The 19,322-nt window shown below is 40.9% G+C and overlaps 1 protein-coding gene across 1 annotated transcript; it reads left to right on the forward strand.

The window, feature by feature from the left end:
* The first annotated feature begins 2,526 nt into the window (after positions 1–2,526).
* LOC143862388 (acyl-coenzyme A thioesterase 2, chloroplastic-like) lies at positions 2,527–18,334 on the forward strand. The gene is made up of 5 exons (XM_077373429.1): positions 2,527–3,288; positions 6,101–6,278; positions 6,431–6,918; positions 17,339–17,467; positions 17,897–18,334. Exons 1-5 carry the CDS (start codon positions 2,914–2,916, stop codon positions 18,110–18,112), a joined length of 1,386 nt encoding a protein of 461 aa, XP_077229544.1. The 5' UTR covers positions 2,527–2,913; the 3' UTR covers positions 18,113–18,334.
* Positions 18,335–19,322: the final 988 nt, after the last annotated feature.

Here is a 19,322-nt window from a genome sequence, read left to right on the forward strand (position 1 = left end):
TTGGTAGCCCGTTGGAGCGGAAGTTTTGAAGAAGTCAAAGAGGCTTTTGGTGGAATGGAAGTCAAAGAGAAGATAAGTTGGCATATTTATTTATGTTGTTTGTTTGCTTGTACTGGTGTTGGACTTTTAGTGAAGAAGTCAAAGAGGCTTTTGGTGGAATGGAAGTCAAAGAGAAGATAAGTTGGCATATTTATTTATGTTGTTTGTTTGCTTGTACTGGTGTTGGACTTTTAGTTGAAAATGACGAAGAAAAAGGGCAATGATATTTTCACTCCCCCCTACAGTACGAATTCGCTCCCCTTTTAACTTGATTTGATGTCAAAAGGCGTCAATATTAGTTGAAAATGACGAAGAAAAAGGGCTATTTTCACTCCCCCTACAGTACGAATTCGCTCCCCTTTTAACTTGATTTGATGTCAAAAAGCGTCAATAAGGGGAGCGAACGCATACTGCAGGGAGAGTGAAAATATCATCGCCCAAAAAAAATCATATTAAATTCTGAGGTGCAGAAGCGTCATTATTAAATTCCATTCCACCAAGATTCCACCCAAATTTCGTCGAATTGAGGGTTTGCAATTCGGCTCTCTTTGGATAGACACGTCAGCCGACCAGCACCACCCAGGTGGTCAAAATGCGCTAAAGCAATAAAACAACAACCAAACGACGCAAGGTATTTTAAATTCCAGCAAAAGCCCAAAAATGCCCACTTTTCTGGCATCCAAATAGAGGAATTTCTCATTGGACAAATATGGTAATTTCAATTACTTCAACTGGTATCGATTGATGGGGGAGAGATACTGAGTATCTGTTGATACGAAGTATTCTGTCAAATCCCACGATTCGAGTCCAGGCTGTTGGAATCATGGTTTTAAATTTCAACCGAAATCCGAAATTTCAGATTTCGGTAAGGAACGACACCATACCGAAATTGAAATTTACGAAATTTCATTCGAAATGTCGGAAATTTTGAACCACACCGAAACGTACTGAAATCGAAATTTAGGGAATTTCGTCGAAATTTATAATAAAATATTAATTTTTTATTCCGTTAAAGAATCTTGATCGAAATTTCATCCAAAAAATCGGGATTTCACGCATTAATACCAAATTTTGCCCGAAATTTTGGTTTTAGATAAGTCCGAAATTTTAGCCTAAACCGAAATTTAAAACCATGGTTGGAATTGGAATAGGTTCGGCAGCGGATCACCAAATCTTGGCATCGACTGGATATCTCTCATAAGATATCGAAGGAAGATTCGACGATTTATTCTAGAAAATCCCAAACGAAAAATACACGCGACTCCTCCTTTTCTATCGAATCGATCATAACCACTACCCACATTCCACGAAATTTTGCACCACAAATAGGAACTAATGAACATGATCTAATGAAATAGGATGAATTGTGACGGTATTTTGTAAATACGTAATTTTTCTACGGGGATGATTTTTGGTCACGACATATTTAAGTTGGAGCAGAAAAAATTAGTGGGTTGGATCATCCAACCATACGGGCCCATCTGCAATTCAAGCATATGTGTGTGTGCACCATATAAAGACTCAGTCTTGCCCCAACTTGGATTTCCTCCAAATTGCCTATCAAATGCCTTATGTAACACACAACATATTATAACATTAATATACTTTTGATTTTGATATACATTCTCATGGGAATGAAAATGAGAACATTCTAGCTGTTTCATGTTGGTTTTGGTGAAAATTTAAAGCCATGATCATTAGAATACAATATGAATAATTAAAAGTTTTATAAAGATGAAAAAAGGTGGGGGTGGCACCAATTGAGTAGAAGATGAGATACCACACCTTAAGATGGTTTGGGCATATCTAACGTAGGCCTTTGGATGCTCCACTGAGAAGAAGTGACTCGTGCAAAGTTGATGGAGTAAAAAGAGGTAGGGGTAGACCGAAAACAATTTAGGTAGAAACAGTTAAGAAAGACTTGAGGGCTAGGCACATAACAGAGAACATGACCTTGGATATGAGAGAATGGAAGAAAATTTGAGCCGGGTAGATCCTTTTACCTTCTTCATGAAAATTTTCTAAAGGATTTATTAGCCGACCCCAACTAATTTGGGACAAAGGCTTAGTTGAGTTGAGTATACTTTTTGATTTCGATATACATTCTCATGGGAATGAAAATGAGAACATTCTAGTTGTTTAATGTTGGTTTTGGTGAAAATTTAAAGCCATGATCATTAGTATACAATATGAATAATTTTGGTGAAAATTTAAAGCCAGTGATCATTATTAGTATACAATATGAATAAATAAAAAGTTTTATAAAGATGGAAAAAATGGGCTGCCCATATCACTTCTCCCCCCATTTTTAAAGGGAAACATGACTATACATAAGATGTATCTTTCGAAGTCACTATGTTACCGGGACCGTTCATAGTCTTCCCAAAGTGGGGCCGTCCTATGTTGCAAAATGGTACATGCCTCTGATTGGTAATGGCAGCCCAATTCATGAGGTTTACAGTTTCATTGTTATGTCACTGTGAGAGCCTCCAAGAGTCATGGAATCCAATCACCCAATCATCATATTCGAATGACTTCAGATTCCTCTGTAATAAAACCATAAAACCACCTTCAAAACCACTTCCCTTTCCCCTTAAACTCCCATAGTCCCATAACTATATAGAACTTTTTCCACTTCAAAACCACCAAAACCTCACCATAATACCACCCAATTCAACCCTTATTTACTTCAAAATCACCAATCCACCACCTTAAAAACACCCAAATCAGTTCTTTACCTTCTCCAAGACCCACTAACAAAACCCTAAAAATCAAAACCCTAAATTCTTCAAAACCCATCATAAATACCACTAAACCCTTCCACCAAAACCACCAAAACAACCCAAACCAAACCCTAGCACAAACCCATTTCCCATGTCTCAAGATTCGAGCCCTATTCGTGTTGTTTCCACATTCACATCCCCCTTTGAAAATTCCCCTCCTTTTGATTCAAATTCTTCATTTAGAAAGCCACTTAGTTTATGGCCTGGTATGTATCATTCCCCTGTCACAAATGCTCTTTGGGAAGCAAGATCAAGCATCTTTGAGAGGCTACTTGACCCCACAAATGACGGCCCTCCGCAGAGCGAATTACTCACCAAAACCCCTTCGCAGAGCAGAATCAGTATTCTCTATAACTTCTCAAGTGATTACATACTCCGAGAGCAGTACAGAGATCCATGGAATGAAGTCAGGATTGGGAAACTGCTTGAGGACCTTGACGCACTTGCTGGAACCATCGCTGTCAAGGTATATGATAATGTTCTGTTTCTGAATTGAGATTGCCAGGTTTTTTGTGTGTGTAATTTGTGGATTATGTCTGCGAGTTCTGCGTTTTATGGTGATTGGTTTAGTGGTTAACTTTTGCTTCTGATTATTGATGGGTTTATCTGAACTGCGTGTTAAATAGCACTGAAATGGAGACTAGTATTCTGTGCAGATTATTGATGGGTTTTGTGGACATTAACTAGTTGATGGGTTTTGTCAAATGAATTGCCTGCTTAAATGATTATTGATAGGGTGGCTAGTATTGGGTGATGAATTCTGGGCCTGCTGTTGTTGTAGATTCACTCTTTGGCATTAGGTTTGATTGTTACCTTAACTGATCTTGGGACTGGCTGTGGGATAAATGATTTATGTCCGTGCTTTCGTAGCCTATTATAGCTTGTTATTTACAATTTATCAAAAGAAATTAAGGATGAGGACAATTAGCATAGGGAAATGATTTCAGCACAACTATGTTTTGATACATGCGTTAATGTTTCTTGTCTTTTAGCATTTAATTGTCACGTAAGTGCTTTTTGGGGACAGTAAAAAACCTTTTACAGCTCTTTAAATATAAAAGACAAGAAACATGAGCGTCATGTATCAAAACATGTTTGTGTTGAAATCATTTCCCCTAGCATATTGGGCTTTAACATATGCTTTCTATTGGTACAGCCCAATTCCAACATAGTGCTAAAATTCTCAGAATACATGACTGATTGGGATGTGTAGTTGGTAAATTACAACTATAAGTAACTAATTAAGATTGTAGATTAAGATAAACCCATCTGCATTTCTGTAACTGATTTTCCAGGTTGTTTGAAAAATCTATTTGAATAAAAAAACTGATCAAACTTGAAAACAGAACTTCCAAGAAAATTACCCATCTGATCTATTTAGTCAAGTTCTCATATAACTGAGATTCAGTTTGTAGTTTGCCAATTTATCAACTGAACTATAAACCTTCATCTGGATATGATAAATCCTCGCTCTAGTGAAAGAGGGGAGTATATATTCCATCTTTGAATAACAAAACGAATGAATTTTTTGCCTGCTTAAGTGGTTGTCTAATCAACAACTAGTTGATTTACCGAAAAATTAGTCTAAAGATCTATGTGGGGATGAACTTGCATTTCAGGAGGAACCGATTGGATTTTATGCTGCCATTAGAGATTTGAGTTTGGTATATAACATTGTGGTGCTTTACCACTGTTTTTGTGCATTCCAAACTTCCAGAAATGCGAAATATTATCTCTCTAATCTTTGTTGGATGTTTTCACATAGTGACCATGAAGCAAAATTCACAGCCGGTATGCTTGAAATTTTTTGCTTTGATTGTAATTCTGGAATGACTTGGCTCCATAAGCCTACTTATCTTCTTTTAGAAGTAAAAAAAATATGTTAAAACTATGCAATAACTGCAAGCAAAATACAGAAAATCAGAAAACTGGAAAAGGGGATTAGATGGCCTAGAAAAACAAAAACAAAAATCTGAAAGCTGCAGGGAAGAAGTACCCAAGAAAACAAGTTGCTACATCAAAGGCCTCTCCCCACAACAAGGTCAGTCCTCCAGACTCTTTCACGGGCAAGTGTGTCAGACATCTGAGTGGTGCTCCAGGGAATTTGCTTGAGAATGTTGGAAGTACTCTACAGTGGGTTATGGTATGCAAAACAAGTATTAGCTAATCTGATATGTGCAAGTTAATAGTGTATATGGGGTTAGTTATTATCTAGTTATTATGTAGTGGCTATGTGTTTTAGAGTTATGGGGTTAGTTATTGGTGATGTGTCTTGTAAGTGGGTAGATGGACTTGTGATGTGGCATTCTCTTTTACTTGTATTTAAGTAGTTGTAATTGAATGAAAGAAAAGAAGAAAATACTTCTACAGCAAAGGAAACTTTGTAGGAGAGTCATCGTTCCTCTCAATTTGAGCCATTAGGAGGTCCGGTTGCCTCGAATCAACCTCTCTCCCCCCTTTTTTCTATCTTTCTTTTTGTTTATTTGCGTTACGGCCGATTAGGCACGTAACAAGTGGTATCAAAGCCGTCGATCTTGCGTCATGGCTGCGCCATCGGAGATTTGGGAATCCGTACGTGAAGATCTACAGGAAATTAAAGCATTGGTTTTGAAAATGATTGAAGGGCAACGAAGATTTGTAGAATGTTTGAAAAAAATCAGCACGGTGAAAGAGGAGATGCGCAACGACGAAGAAAAACAGAATCTTGAAAATGTTGATTTTCAAATGGAGAAAAATGCGAGAATTGATGGGGACGAATATACTTTAGTTGAACACCATGCCAAGTTTTTCGATCAATCTATCGTTTCGATGCACCTCCACGAAAAATCGCATTTCTTTCCAACTTCGTTCGCAATGGATTTTGGAGGGATTCAAATGATGCGGCCATTATGATTTGGGACCCTGGTGGATTATAAGTATCTTCTCAACAATTCAACCTTGAGGACGAGGTTATTTGTAAGGGGGGTGGAATGATATGTGCAAGTTAAAGTCTCTCGTTTAAAGGAGTCAAAGTCTCTCGTTTTGGAGTCCTTTGCTCCGATCAGACCAGGGAAAGTTTAAAGGATAGCACACCTTACTTTACTTTTAATAAAAGTTGGCTGTTACTTGATTATGGAAAGGAAAGCATATATTTTCTGGAAATATCATGTTGAGTGATAAAAGAGAATTTTCTAAAATTGCACCGTTCTTTGAGCACGAAATGTGAATTTGAAACTTCGTGCTTTTACGCATCGAAAGTATTTCTGTGTATTTTTCTCATTTGTTTATGTCTGCATCAGCACTGCTCTAATGACGATAGCACAACAAGGCCTCCTTTGGTAGTCACTGCTTCCGTTGACAAGATGGTTTTGGTGAAGCCACTCAGTGTAGACACTGACTTAAAAGTATCTGGTTCTGTCACCTGGGTTGGACGCTCATCAATCGAGATTCAAATGGAAATCACTCAATCACGAGGAGGTAGTCAAATATTGTATTTGTTCGATTTTATGATGATTATAGATTTCAATTTTCACTATTTGCAATAATTTAATGCAAAATAAGTACTTCCAAAGCAATGTATGTTCTCTTTCCATAACTGATATTTTGGTTTTGGTCCTCTTTCCTGGCAGACTGCTCTAATCCTTCAAATTCCATAGCGTTGACGGCATACTTCACATTTGTCGCATGTGATTCAAAGACTCTGAAACCTGTCCCTGTAAACCGCCTCTTGCCGGAAACTGATCAAGAAAAGTTGCGTCTAGAAGAAGGCGAGGCAAGAGACAGAGTGAGGAAGAGGAAGAGGGAAGAGAAGAGACAAGAGTTTGAGAAGGGCGGGCATAATCTACATGGGGAAGTCGGTAGATTGAAGGCTTTATTGGCCGAGGGTCGTGTCTTTTGTGACATGCCGGCATTGGCAAACAGAGATAGCATTCTACTAAGGGATACCCGCCTCGAAAATTCATTAATTTGTCAGCCTCAGCAAAGGAACTTGTATGGACGAATATTTGGAGGATTTTTGATGCACAGAGCATTCGAGCTGGCCTTTTCAACGGCGTATGCCTTTGTTGGTCAGATGCCCTCCTTTCTGGAAGTCGATCATGTCGATTTTTTAAGACCTGTGAGTGGCCTATGACTATTACTATTCTTTCTTTCCAAAACTGCTACTATTTCTGGCCATTTCAGCACTACCATTATGAAAAGCTATTACTTTTATGACCATGCATTTTGTCTTTTGCCATTGCAGTGATTTCTTCAGGTGTTATTACTACTGCAATTATTGCATGACTGCTGCTACTACTATTATTACTATTATTACCACTAATACCAAATACCATTCCTCTGTTTCCTGCTAAGTAAGCAAGCCAGAATTTTGATCTCTGTCTGTTCTCCATCTGATAAATGACAAATTTGGCAAAAGAAAAGAAGAATGCAATAGAGAAAAGAACAAAAAAATTAGAATAGGGGCAAAGAATGCACAATACCCAACCCCAACCTAGAAGCCCCTCTTCTAACAAGCAAATCTGCTGCAGAATTCACTTTCCTCAAAAACTTTCAGTCTATAATATTGGACCTTGAGGCCTTTTAGCATTTTTCATAAATTTGAACCCTTCCCATCCAACTACCACCTTTAATCCTCCACAAGCTTTTTGAAATCTGGCACACCGATCGGAATCCGTTTCGTTCCGTTTCGGTCCATTTCGGCCGTTTTGGTCCATTTCGACCGAAATTGTCTGAAAAGGCGGAAAAAATTAAAAAAATTACGGGAATGCCATTATAGCCGTTGGGACTGTTTTTGGACCATTCTACCCTCATTTTATGACTGTTTATGACCGTTTTATAGCAGTTGGAAGGGTATTTTCCGTCTTTTCACATCCACAAGCATTCACACCGCTATATATACCCCATTAATCATTGTTTTTCCACTCTTCTCTTTCACCCTTCTCTTACAAACTTCATTTACACACTTTCCCACCAACTAAGATCTATTGAACTCTAATCTTCTTTTAAGCTCTTCAAGCTTCTCTAATTTTCTAACAATTTCTGATTTTTTTTGCATTTTTTCATATTTTTAACTATTTAAAAAAAAAAACCCTCTGGAAAGCAAAACGAAAAGTTTCAACTGAAATGAGGAACGAAGCGGTCGAAACACCGAAGCGTTCCGTTCTGGTCGCCAAAACGAAACGGCGAACGAAATGGATTTTACAACTTAGGTCGATGCCAAAGAGATTGGCGAATGAGTTAATGTGGGTCTGGAAGTACAAGTTGGCACACCCCTGATCCGCTTATCTTTATGCGTGTTTGTCAAAGCTTTGCCAATGCTTCTACATAGTCTCCATACTATGTGGGCCCAAATATGGTATTAAAGGCTTCAATGAAGTCCCCCCTCCTCTCCGAGTAAGATAGACTTGTGAACAGGAGTACCACTGATACCACTAGAGGGCCTCCCCTTGCAGATGGAAGGAGGCTAATGATAAGCGTTGAGTTGGAGCGGTGTTGTGGTACTTGAAAAATTGTTCAGCACGATAAACACAACCAGGTTGGAAAATAGAGTTTGATTGAACGGGGTGGATGGCTCCAAGGGATACAAGCTGCAAGGACTCCATTCCCTTGCTCAACGAGATCGACGGTCATGATGAATTTCCGAAGTCTCCCCTTTCTCCTTTTGTGTAGAGGTAGAGAGTTGGTCGTACTTGTCGTCGAGGTTAGCGAGCCACTAGAGCATCATCTCCATCGAACTTTGCAATTGGGAGGCAATCTCCTTCGAGTTATCTTCTTCCACCAAAGGATTTTTGTTGTTTGTCCGCTATAGGATGTGACACCTCTGATACCAAAGTGATGCTGCCTCATTTACCTGTCCTCCCTATTTTGAAGAAGAGAGAAGAAACACTTAGGTTCTGTTCAAGAGGAGCCTACACTCTTATTCACAAGAATAATAAAATCGAAAGTAAAAGCCACACGTGCATCCTTTATTGAATAATGATTTTTAAATACATAGGAAAACAAACCCATAATAGACAGCGACTCAGACTGATAAAGACAAGAAGAAAACCATATCTATATGTTGGAGTGTATGCCGTAAAAGCCAGTGATTCTTGTATTGAACTTTAATTATTAATGATATTCATGACATCTATTGGGTATTGTTAAAGAAAAGTGATGTGTTTGTTTAACACATGTTTGTCCTTAGGTAGCATCATGCCCTTGGATTCACTGATCCTAAGGCGCACGCAGACCTTAAATGTTCTCGTTTGGGGTTGAGACTGGGATTAAGACTGGGCATCTGTTCATATACACAACCAGCATAAGGCCTTGCCTCCGTACACGAATTGGGGTGGCTTATCTCGTCCACTAGGGTAGTGGACCCTAAGCATGCAGCATGGGTGTGGTGAATGGTTCACACACTGAACTTGATCATTTATACTAGAATAGCTTGTGATCAAGGAATAAGGATAAGGCTATTCTACCCAGACATGACCCTTTATATGTTCTTAGACCTAAGGGGTCATATTGGTATGTGAGCCCGCTTTTTGGCATTGGACTAGTTTACAGTGGTTCTCGATTCAAGATCACATTCGGGTAGTGTTGGGCTATAAGGTAACATACGAGATCAATAGGGAAACTCAACAAGGAATCCTCCACCTCTTTTGAAGTGGAAAGTCATTTACAGTTTCAATCACAACACGAGCCTCTAAACATGCCTGTCAAGACAATTTGATAAATTCTTTATCAAAAGGTTTTCGACACACACACACACACACACACACACACACACATATATATATATATATATATATATATATAGTAAAGTGTTCCTGCACAAGGGTGTAGATAAGCTTATTTGCACTCGAGTGCAGAAACAGGGTGGTCCCACATTTTTGGGGGATCCAAAGCATTCACTTGGAAGGCCCCTTCATGGATAGGCTGTGTACCAAAAATCAGCCCCATTGGATCATCCTAACCCTGCCATTTGTGGAGGGAAAAAATGGACAGAAACATGGACACACAGTGTCTGTCCATTTTCCCCTCCACCTTTGATTGGGTTAGGATGATCCAATGGGGCTGATTTTTGAGACATACCCTATCAATGGAAGGGCCTTCCAAATGAATGCTTGTGATCCCCCAAAAAATGTGGGCCCCCATCATGTTGCTGCACTCGAGTGTAGGTAACTTATCTGCACTCTTGTGCAGGAACACTAAACATGCCTGGCATGACAATTTGATAAATTGTTTATCAAAAGGTTTTCGATACATACATACATACATATATAGACACACACACCTTGGAGCCGGCCCAGGGGTAGTAAGTGTCCACTCCCGTAGCACCCAGCCCAGTCAGTGAGGATATGGAGGAAGGATATACACATAGGATGTGATTAGGGGTATTTGGATGATCTGACGATCACTTTCAGGTTAATGTCTTGGTGGGGGCCACTTACCTAAATGTGATTGTAGTTGGACTACAAAGCTTGGTTGCAATGGGGCTCTGGGTGTCTTGCGGGATAGGCCATCGGATCCCTGCATCGATCCCACTCATGAGTCGCTTGACCCGTAAGAATCCTTGGAGGATTCAGGTCCCGAATTTATGCATTGCACGGACGGATGAGATCATCTGTATGACATACAAGAGGATTTACACCGTGACATTGGTGTATGCACGTAAGTATATATATTATACTAGTGGTGTACGTCTGGTAATTAATTAATTGGATTAATTAATCAGTGGGTAAAGAGAAATTGGAGTTTCTGTTTCTAGAGTTTGGAGAGAGAGAGAGAGGCGAAAGCAAGTTTCTATATTTAATAACTTGTTTTGGAAATAAAAGCAAAAAGGGATTTTTGGAAAATAGAAAATGGAGAAAAATAAGGGAGAAAACGTCCGAATAGGTTTGGACGTTTCCTCTCCTTATTTAAATGGGAGAAGGGGAAGAGAAACTTGCACTTGGACATTTTCTCTTCCCCTCTTCCCATCTCTGCAACGTTTCTGAAAAAACTCTATCTCTCTCGGATTTCTAGAATCAGTTTTTAGTTCAAGAAGAGTTCTACAATCCTCCATTGTCTGAGCAATTCAGGGAGCCATCACTCTAACTTCTAAGGCGTCGATCTTGAGAAGATCGGAAGCCAAGTGGGGAGTAGATGAAGCAGAGATTGTCAATCGAACAATCACTTTTGGTATAATCTCTCAACCCTTTGAATGTTACTTTTGACAACCATCGATCATCTAGTGACTAGGATCTTAGTAAGAGGTTAAAGGGATTAAAAAGTTTGGAACTAGTTCCTCCCATGCATTCCGTTGCGCTGCGAATCCCTTTATAATCCCCTTCTTTTCAATGGTATCAAAGGAATTGGTTAACTAGTGTTGGGGACAAAATCGAGCGACCGGCAAGATGGTGACACATGGCGAGCCACACGCGGACACCCAAATCCATCGGGTCACCCGACCATCTACTTACCGACTACCTATGGTCAATTGCCTCCACACGGCAGGTCCAAAGGCCAGATCCAGCCAAACCTCCCACGATCCTCAGATGACACGAACCACCTCAGCTGCCATGCGGCGCCATGCGCTCACTAACTCATCAACTCATGGGGTCGTACGATGTCCCCTCACTCACCAACTACGCCCCACTCCATCGTAGGGCGGTGCAAAGTCTTATCACTTACCATCCCTGGATTGTCACCATCATAGGTAGTGCACGATCCATACTATGTTACGTCAGAACGTACCAACATTGACTCGCCTTACTCTGTCAAACATCGGCAGCCATACCAGCGATTACCGCAGTGTCACGTCACTGTCACATCGTGCCTAGGAACACTAAATTCTGCTTATTAAATGGAACCCTTCACTCCACGTCCGGGGCTCTTCAAGCTCACTCTAAGGGTAGTACAATACACCTCGTATACCCCCCCGGTGCGTGTATCCTACTCGGTACCCATTGTATTCAGCTCTCATTTTGGTGCCTCTGTTTGACTTAGAAGGGTTCCCCAAAGTTCCCACTCCAGGTTGCCCTTAACATTTTATCTGTGAGCGCAGGTCATAGGTAAAGGCAATCTCCCTCCCTCCAGAACCAGGCAGAAGGCAGGACCTGGCGCATGGGTCCGCACACTCGGTCGGATTTGAGGAACATCAGTTCGGCACCCACCGTGGGGCCGACGGTGTCCTAGCTGTAAAAGAGGGCTGAATACCAACCTCGAAACATAACATGCTGGGAATGGAGAAGTCACCTCCCGCCAGCTTCCGGCCAGCGTCTGGACATAGAAACATTGTTCATGCTTCCCTTAGCGGCGTTGCTTACCATGGTCTCCACCACACAAACATGTGATAAAGGCAACCAAACTATCCCAAATCCTACAACATACGCTTGAAAATCACCTCCTGCCAGCTTCCGGCCAGCGTCTGGACATAGAAACATTGTCTCGACGTGCGCATCGCACGAATTTGCGTGTAGAAAACCTTACCTGCCCCGTCCACCGAATTTCAAAAGCGGCAGAACCAGCTCGCCTCTTGCAAAATGCCCGAATTCAGCATGAGTTCCACCCCAACCACTCAGAAAGGAGAGTCCTCCACTTCAACGTCTAGCCAAGCTTGGATCACAGCTGATGATCGCCCCATCCCTGCCAAATTCTTGGAAACACCGATCCCCAGAAGCCTCAAGTAGCCTCTCCTGGGACCATATGATGGTTCCACAGGCACAAGGGAACACTTGGGACGCCTTCAAAACGACGATGGCAATTGATGGAGCGGAAGACCTCATTATGTGCCGAACCTTCCCCATCACCCTAGAGAACTAGCGTATACCTAGTACACCTCCTTCCAGTCGGCTTCATCAGTTCCTTCCTGCAACTAGGCGTACTGTTCATTGACCACTTCATCGCCAACCACGAATATCAAGGGACTTTGTCCTCCCTAGCAACCCTCAGGTGGTAGAGTGGCAAACTACTGAAAATCTACATTACCTGGTGCAATGCCCAAAGCATGGAGACAAGGGACCTCACCTGAGAAACAACCCTGCTCGCCTTGAAGATGGATTGGAACCGACATCACCGGTCTGGCATTCGCTAAGGAAGAAACCTGCCAAAGACATGAATAGGGGTGTAAACGAGCCGAGCCGAGCTGAGCTTGGCCAGGCTCGGCTCGGCTCGTTAAGCTCAAAAGCTCGGCTCGGGCTCGAACCAGGCTCGGCTCGGTCAGGCTCGCGAGCCTTACCGAGCTCGGGTTATATTAAGTTCACACCCCTCATCTTCCTTGGACAGCCCTATCTAGTGTAATTTGACTACTTTTTTTACGCTATGGGGGGTGGTCCAAGTAACAAATGGGGTTCCAAAAATGAAGTGACATATTTTGCCTCCCCCTTTCACTCCCTGGATAACCCTTTTAGTGTATATATTAATATATAATATATATATTTAAATATATTAAATTCTTAACGAGCCGAGCCTGGCCTAAATCGGGCTCGGCTCGTTAAGCTTAACGAGCCTGGCAAGCCGGCTCGGCTCGGCTCGTTAAGGATTCGAGCCGAGCTCAAGCGAGCTTCCGAGCCCGAGCCAAAATTGACACCCTTAGACATGAATGACCTCTGCAAGCGAGTTGATAAGTACATCAACCATGAGGAGCGTCCGCTCACGCAGGAAGAAACAAAGTCGTGCTCTCCGCCGATTTACCAAGGAGATCGGAAAGCGGCTCAACAACGCCAGAGCGCCCACTCTTGCCGGAAGCGCTGTGCGACTGGCCGTCCAAAAAACTACATCCTCTTGAATGCCCCTCGAGAAAGCATCCTTTGAGAGATGGACTGAGAGAACCTCATCCAGTGGCTTGTCAGGCTTCGCTCGGCAGGGCGGGAGGTGGATAAGAGCAAGTTCTGCCAATTCCATCACGGCTACGGACATGATACCGAAGGCTTCCGACAGCTAAAAGACCAAATTGAGGAGCTCATCCAACTAGAATATCTTCAGAAGTACGTGATGGCTCATTCCTGTGGTCGGCTGCGACATTAGCGCCCTGGTATGGCACAGCGCGACCCTGTGCTTAATTCCCATATAAAATGCGTTTCTTGGGCACCTCTGCCCCTCTCCTGACAGCGCAATCCCGCGACTAACCGCGATGTGTGTCTGCTCTTTCTACAGCATTTCTGACCGCCCACGTGTAACCTGGCGACACTAGATGCCCCTGGAGACCACCTCTATTCACCAACAAAGGTGTATTCACTTCCCCGATTCTCCAACGCCGAAACATGGCTCGACCCCCGATGCAGCACGGTCCTAAACCGCCGTGAAAGAGTCCCGTGTGGCCATCTCTCCACGCCAAGTGCTTGTTGGCCTCGGTGAATCGAGGAGCCGTACACACATTTCATGCATTACAACCTCCCGTGTGCCCATGGCCCAGGTGAGTGTTTCACACGCAGCTCTTTGGAGTAGCCTCCTCCCCACACCGAGTGCCTCTTGGCCTCGTTGAGTTGAGGGGCCTTACACTCACTTCTTGTGTTACAACCTCGCCACGTGCCCATGGCCCAGGTGGTGAGTGTTTCACACGCAGCTCTTTGGCTGAAACAGCTCTTTGGAGTGGCCACCTCGCTACGCCGAGTGCCTTTTGGCCTCGCTGAGTCGAGGGGCCTTACATGCTCTTTGGAGTGGCCACCTCACCACTGCTGCTAGCTTTAGTACTTCGTAGTTTCTCTTTTTGTCGCTTATCTATCAAAATTAGTAGCCAGCAAAGGGGGAAAAATGAAGTACTAACACTACTGTCCCTGCTTCTGCATGCTACTTCTAAAAAACCTACCATAATTAGTTACATAGATATGCTTCTACTACCACTACTAGTTATACATTCTTCTAATTACTAACACCATTACTGCTGTGGTACTATTACTGCAAGCTAATACTCATAATAGTAGCTAGTACTATTAGTGTGCTTCTGGGCTAACAATTCTCTTCAGCCTTGCATATGGATGGCCTGTATATTTTTTACTATCTTACAAACAATTTCTTGTCTGCATGATATAATACCATTATGGATACTTCGTGGATGCTTTTCTTTTGGAAGATAACAAGCTTTATTTAAAGATAAAGGGAAGGACAAAGATTATGAATGAGGTAGTCATGAAAGAAACAAAATAATGCAAAAAAAAAAAAAAGAAGCCCAAAGGTCACTACCATCTAAAAATGAACATGATTCCCCCACAACACGATCTTTTCACCCTATGCCCAGGCCCTAGTTTTGTTGACAAAATGACCTTTCCATTAGCCTTCCTATGATTAAGCTCAAACAAAACCTAATTAATGGATACAGATCTAATATCTCCTTAATAGGGCCTGCCAGCCTCCAAAGAAACATTTCTTCTCTCCGAACCATACTGTTGATTTCGTTTCATTCCATTCCGTCTGAAATGGGCGAAACGATTCATACCAGTACCAATTCTAGTAAAGAACATATGATCGAAACATTTCGGTCAGAATTTCATTCTAGTTGGGTGTTTCGTCCTGCTTCTTCTTTACCTTCTTTACCGGACAAAACAATGTGAAATGCCCTGCTATGACCAGGATCGCATATGGTCAAAGTTTCATAATTGGAAACTTAGTCCTTTAGTAACTTAGATTCTACTTAATTTAGTAATTATTTCTGTTTTAAGTCTTAAGTCTTATTTAAGTTCTCTAGTTTCTATTTAATTTTTAAAATAAAATAGGCTAGTTTCCCGATTCATATTATGCTACAAGTGGACTCTAAAATAAAGGTGCTGTTTTAGGACGTCTAGGAATCTTAGAAAATGGAAGTTGGTTGGTCTCCTATACTTATGTATGCCCAAGGGCTTGGATTCTGTAGAACTGAATGAATGCAGTTTATTGAAGCTTTCTTGTTCTCATGATGGACGGAATTTTTCTCTATTGTTCTTCCAAGCGTGATGTTTGGAAAAGATCCAAGGTTGTGATGTGAGGCCTAAAGGGTTCCCAAGGTGTGATGCCATGGTGTAAGTTGGCATGATTCCAACTTGGAACTTGGCATCACACCTTGGGAGCTATCAATTTATCTCTTTCATATAATCTTTTTCTATTTAACTCATCTTGTTTCTCTCTTTTTTAATCCATAATTCTCTTCTTTTATTTCTTGTAATTGGAAACCCTGATAATCCTATTCTTACTTACAACCCAAATTTGAGAGCTTAGGGAATAGATTCTCTCCATTCAATCTCTAGGATTGTTCTTGATCATCCAAAGGTCAAATCCTTGATTTTGAATCTTCTGCAAAAATCATAATTTTGAAAACATAATTTTAGGACTGTTATTGCTAAATTTCTGCAGATATTGGTTTTGATCAGATCAACCCCCTTTTGTGAGATCAATACAAAATTTTGATATTATCCGTAATTCTCTATCTTCCATCACATATCCAAAAGTGGATCTGATCTAACTGCCGGATCTGTCCCAATCTTTTTTTCCAAGTTAAATCTAATTAATTTTTTTTATCTTTTTATTCAATATTTTGTGTACTTAATCTTAAGGAAGACAAAATACAATTATTAATAACAAGAGTGGGGACATAGGTGAAAGCGAAAGCCATGTGATTTGGGTTTCTTCAGACTGTTAATGCAGGTTGACATTTTCTTTGAAGCAATGACCGATATTTAAGGACACATAACATCACTAAAAGCCCCCCTTTTGTGACGATGCAAGCTAAGTCATTAGCTACACTAGGAACATGAGAAAACGGCAATGCCCAATCCTCTTACACTATCATTCTATCAATAACCGATTAATAACATGGCCTAATCTCTACGGACTACACACTCCCTTGCTGCCAAACTATTACATTCTTCACATTGCCCTCCATCTGAGCTCTCAACTAAACTCCTTGAACAAAAGAATCCCCATTAGCAAAGCTCTAATCTCGGCTTCGCTAGTGTCAGCTACACCAGTCAGACCAAAGAATATCAAATGAATATCACCACAAAGGTTGACATTCATTCTTGTAAAGGACAGGATACAGATAATAAGCAATATGAATTCTGTTGAGTCTGCAGCATCAGTGTCAATAAGTGTTGGCTTTGTGTTTTAACGCATTTTTCTGTGTAGATTAAATATTCATATTGTTATCATATTCTGTATACACAGTGGTAGCATGGGAGTTTCAAGCCCTCTCATCCAAGAGGCTTCTTGGTTCGGAATATTCCCTTAACATGAGTTACCTGATCTGGCGATAGTTATATTACTCTCACAGTTAGGCCATGAAGGGGATTTTGTATTTTTTGATATATGGAACAAGCTTATAAGGAGAAGTACTATCTCAAAGTGCCCAAAAGTTCCAAGTGCTCCAACGCGCACCAACCAGGGCATTACATCAGAATGCTTAAGCCATTCTGGTGATTGAGGATAGCATATCTATACATCAATATGTTCTTAAGGAGGCATTGTTTTATGTCTCCAAATGAGTTGTGTTTAAGAACCTAAAAAGAGGAAGATATCTGTTTGCATCGTCTGTTAATTTTCAAAAAGAAAACAAGTGTCTCCTCGCATTCAAAGGTTTGTACTTGTACATATTATCTGTGCAGGTGGATGTGGGAGACTTCCTTCGTTTCAAATCATGTGTTTTGTATACACAATTAGAGAATCCGCTTCAGCCTTTCATCAACATCGAAGTCGAGGCCCATGTTACCAGGCCGGAGCTCAGAACCAGTGAGGTAAGATCATATGGGAGTAGTAGCAATTACTGATCTGTTTACTTCAAAATTCTGACGTATCTACTAGTAATCAAGGTTTTAAATTTCAGTTTCGGCCGGAATTTTGGGGGTAACCGAAACTGAAACTTTTGCCGAAATCCCGAAATTTCGGTAATTTCCGCTGAAATTCGGCAATGGAATAAAAAATTAATAATTTTTTCCAAATTTCGGCCGTTTCGGTTTCAGTACGTTTCGGTGTCGGTCTCGACTGAAATCCCAAATTTCGGATTTTGGTCGAAATTTAAAACCATGCTAGTAATTACTAGTCCATCTTCATTGTTGTAAGCATCTTGTAACAGTTTGTTGTGGAAAAATCGGAACTTTGTTCAATTGTAGTAAGATTTTTGTACCGGTTTCTAATTCTCCCCCTGATTGTCATTGTTTGAGCAGGTTTCAAACACATTCTACTTCACATTCACCGTTAAACAGGACGACTTGAGAAATGGATTGAGGATTCGCAATGTAGTTCCTGCGACAGAAGAGGAAGCCCGACGGGTTCTCGAACGCATGGATGCTGAAAATTCGTATTTTGTCAAAGATGTAGACAAAAAGAAAGTGAAAACAAATGGTTCTTTTGGGGAGATCAAGGCCCGTGATGCTAATTGAAACATTTAGACTGATAATTGATGCCCGAAATTCTATACATTGTGATAGTTAAGAGATTTCAAAGATTATATTTTGTCAGAGATTTTGACATAAAGAAAGTGAAAACAAATGGTCCTATTGGGGAGATCAAGGCCTGTGATGCCGATTGAAACATGTAGACAGATAATTGATGCCTGAAATTTTATATACATTAATGATAGTTATAAGCATGGTTTTAAATTTCGACCAAAATGAAATTTAGGGGTTTTGTTCGAGACCGAAACCGAAATCAGTAATACCCAAAATCGAAACCGTCGTTTATCCTGAAATTTTGTCCGAAATTTAAGGGATTTTACACAAAATCTCAATTTTTTATAATTATTTAATATTTTCCTGAAATTTTGGTAATTTCGGTCGAAATTTTGTACGAGATAAAATAGGCATTAATTTGATTTCGTTGGATTTCGGCTGAATTTTCGTTTCTGTGAGAACCGAAGCGCATTCCGAAACCGAAATTTTGAAACCATGGTCATAAGAGGTTTCAGAGATGATATTTTGAGAAGGATCCTTTTGTCATGATTTAGCCCAAAGAATTAACTTTTCCAGAAAATATTTCCAACAAGTCCCTCAATGCTTCTGTTGACATACATGAGCTGCTGACCTTATTTTTCTTTCGACAGAGCATGATCTTTTTTGCCCATCCATGGTGGGCCTAGTAGAGGAGTGGTTTGGATCACCAATGGATGGGCCCGAAGTCAGGAAAGGTAATGGTCCAAGATCATTAACCGTGGCTCATCTTTACTGTATCCGCCATTGATGTGGCATACATCCAACGGGCCTAAAGTGGGCCTTTTTGTAAGCAGGTAGCCCTGTGATTTGTAAATCTGAAACTTGATTTTAATGAGTCTTTTATGCTAGCAAATTGGTGTTTTTGTCCCTAAAATGACTGGCACTTTCCAAACAGCCACTTTCTGGGCCAATTGACACGATCAAGGTCCACTGATCAGACTGGCAAGCACAAGCTTGGCCCATTTCCAGTGACCCCACATTGATCGGATGATCATGGCTCGTTGATTTATTAAGCCTAGTTTAACAATCCGCCAAAAAAAATAGACCGTTGATTTTTTTTTATTATGATGGTCTACAAGATCAACAATCTCGATCACACAGTGCAGGACCCAGAGGATGATCTTAGGATTATCATTTGCGTAGGGCCCATCTATAGAAGAAC

Source organism: Tasmannia lanceolata, unplaced genomic scaffold (genome assembly GCF_043159265.1).
Source record: "Tasmannia lanceolata isolate RefF3 unplaced genomic scaffold, GAP_Taslan_0.1 ptg000037l, whole genome shotgun sequence".
Taxonomy (NCBI): domain Eukaryota; kingdom Viridiplantae; phylum Streptophyta; class Magnoliopsida; order Canellales; family Winteraceae; genus Tasmannia; species Tasmannia lanceolata.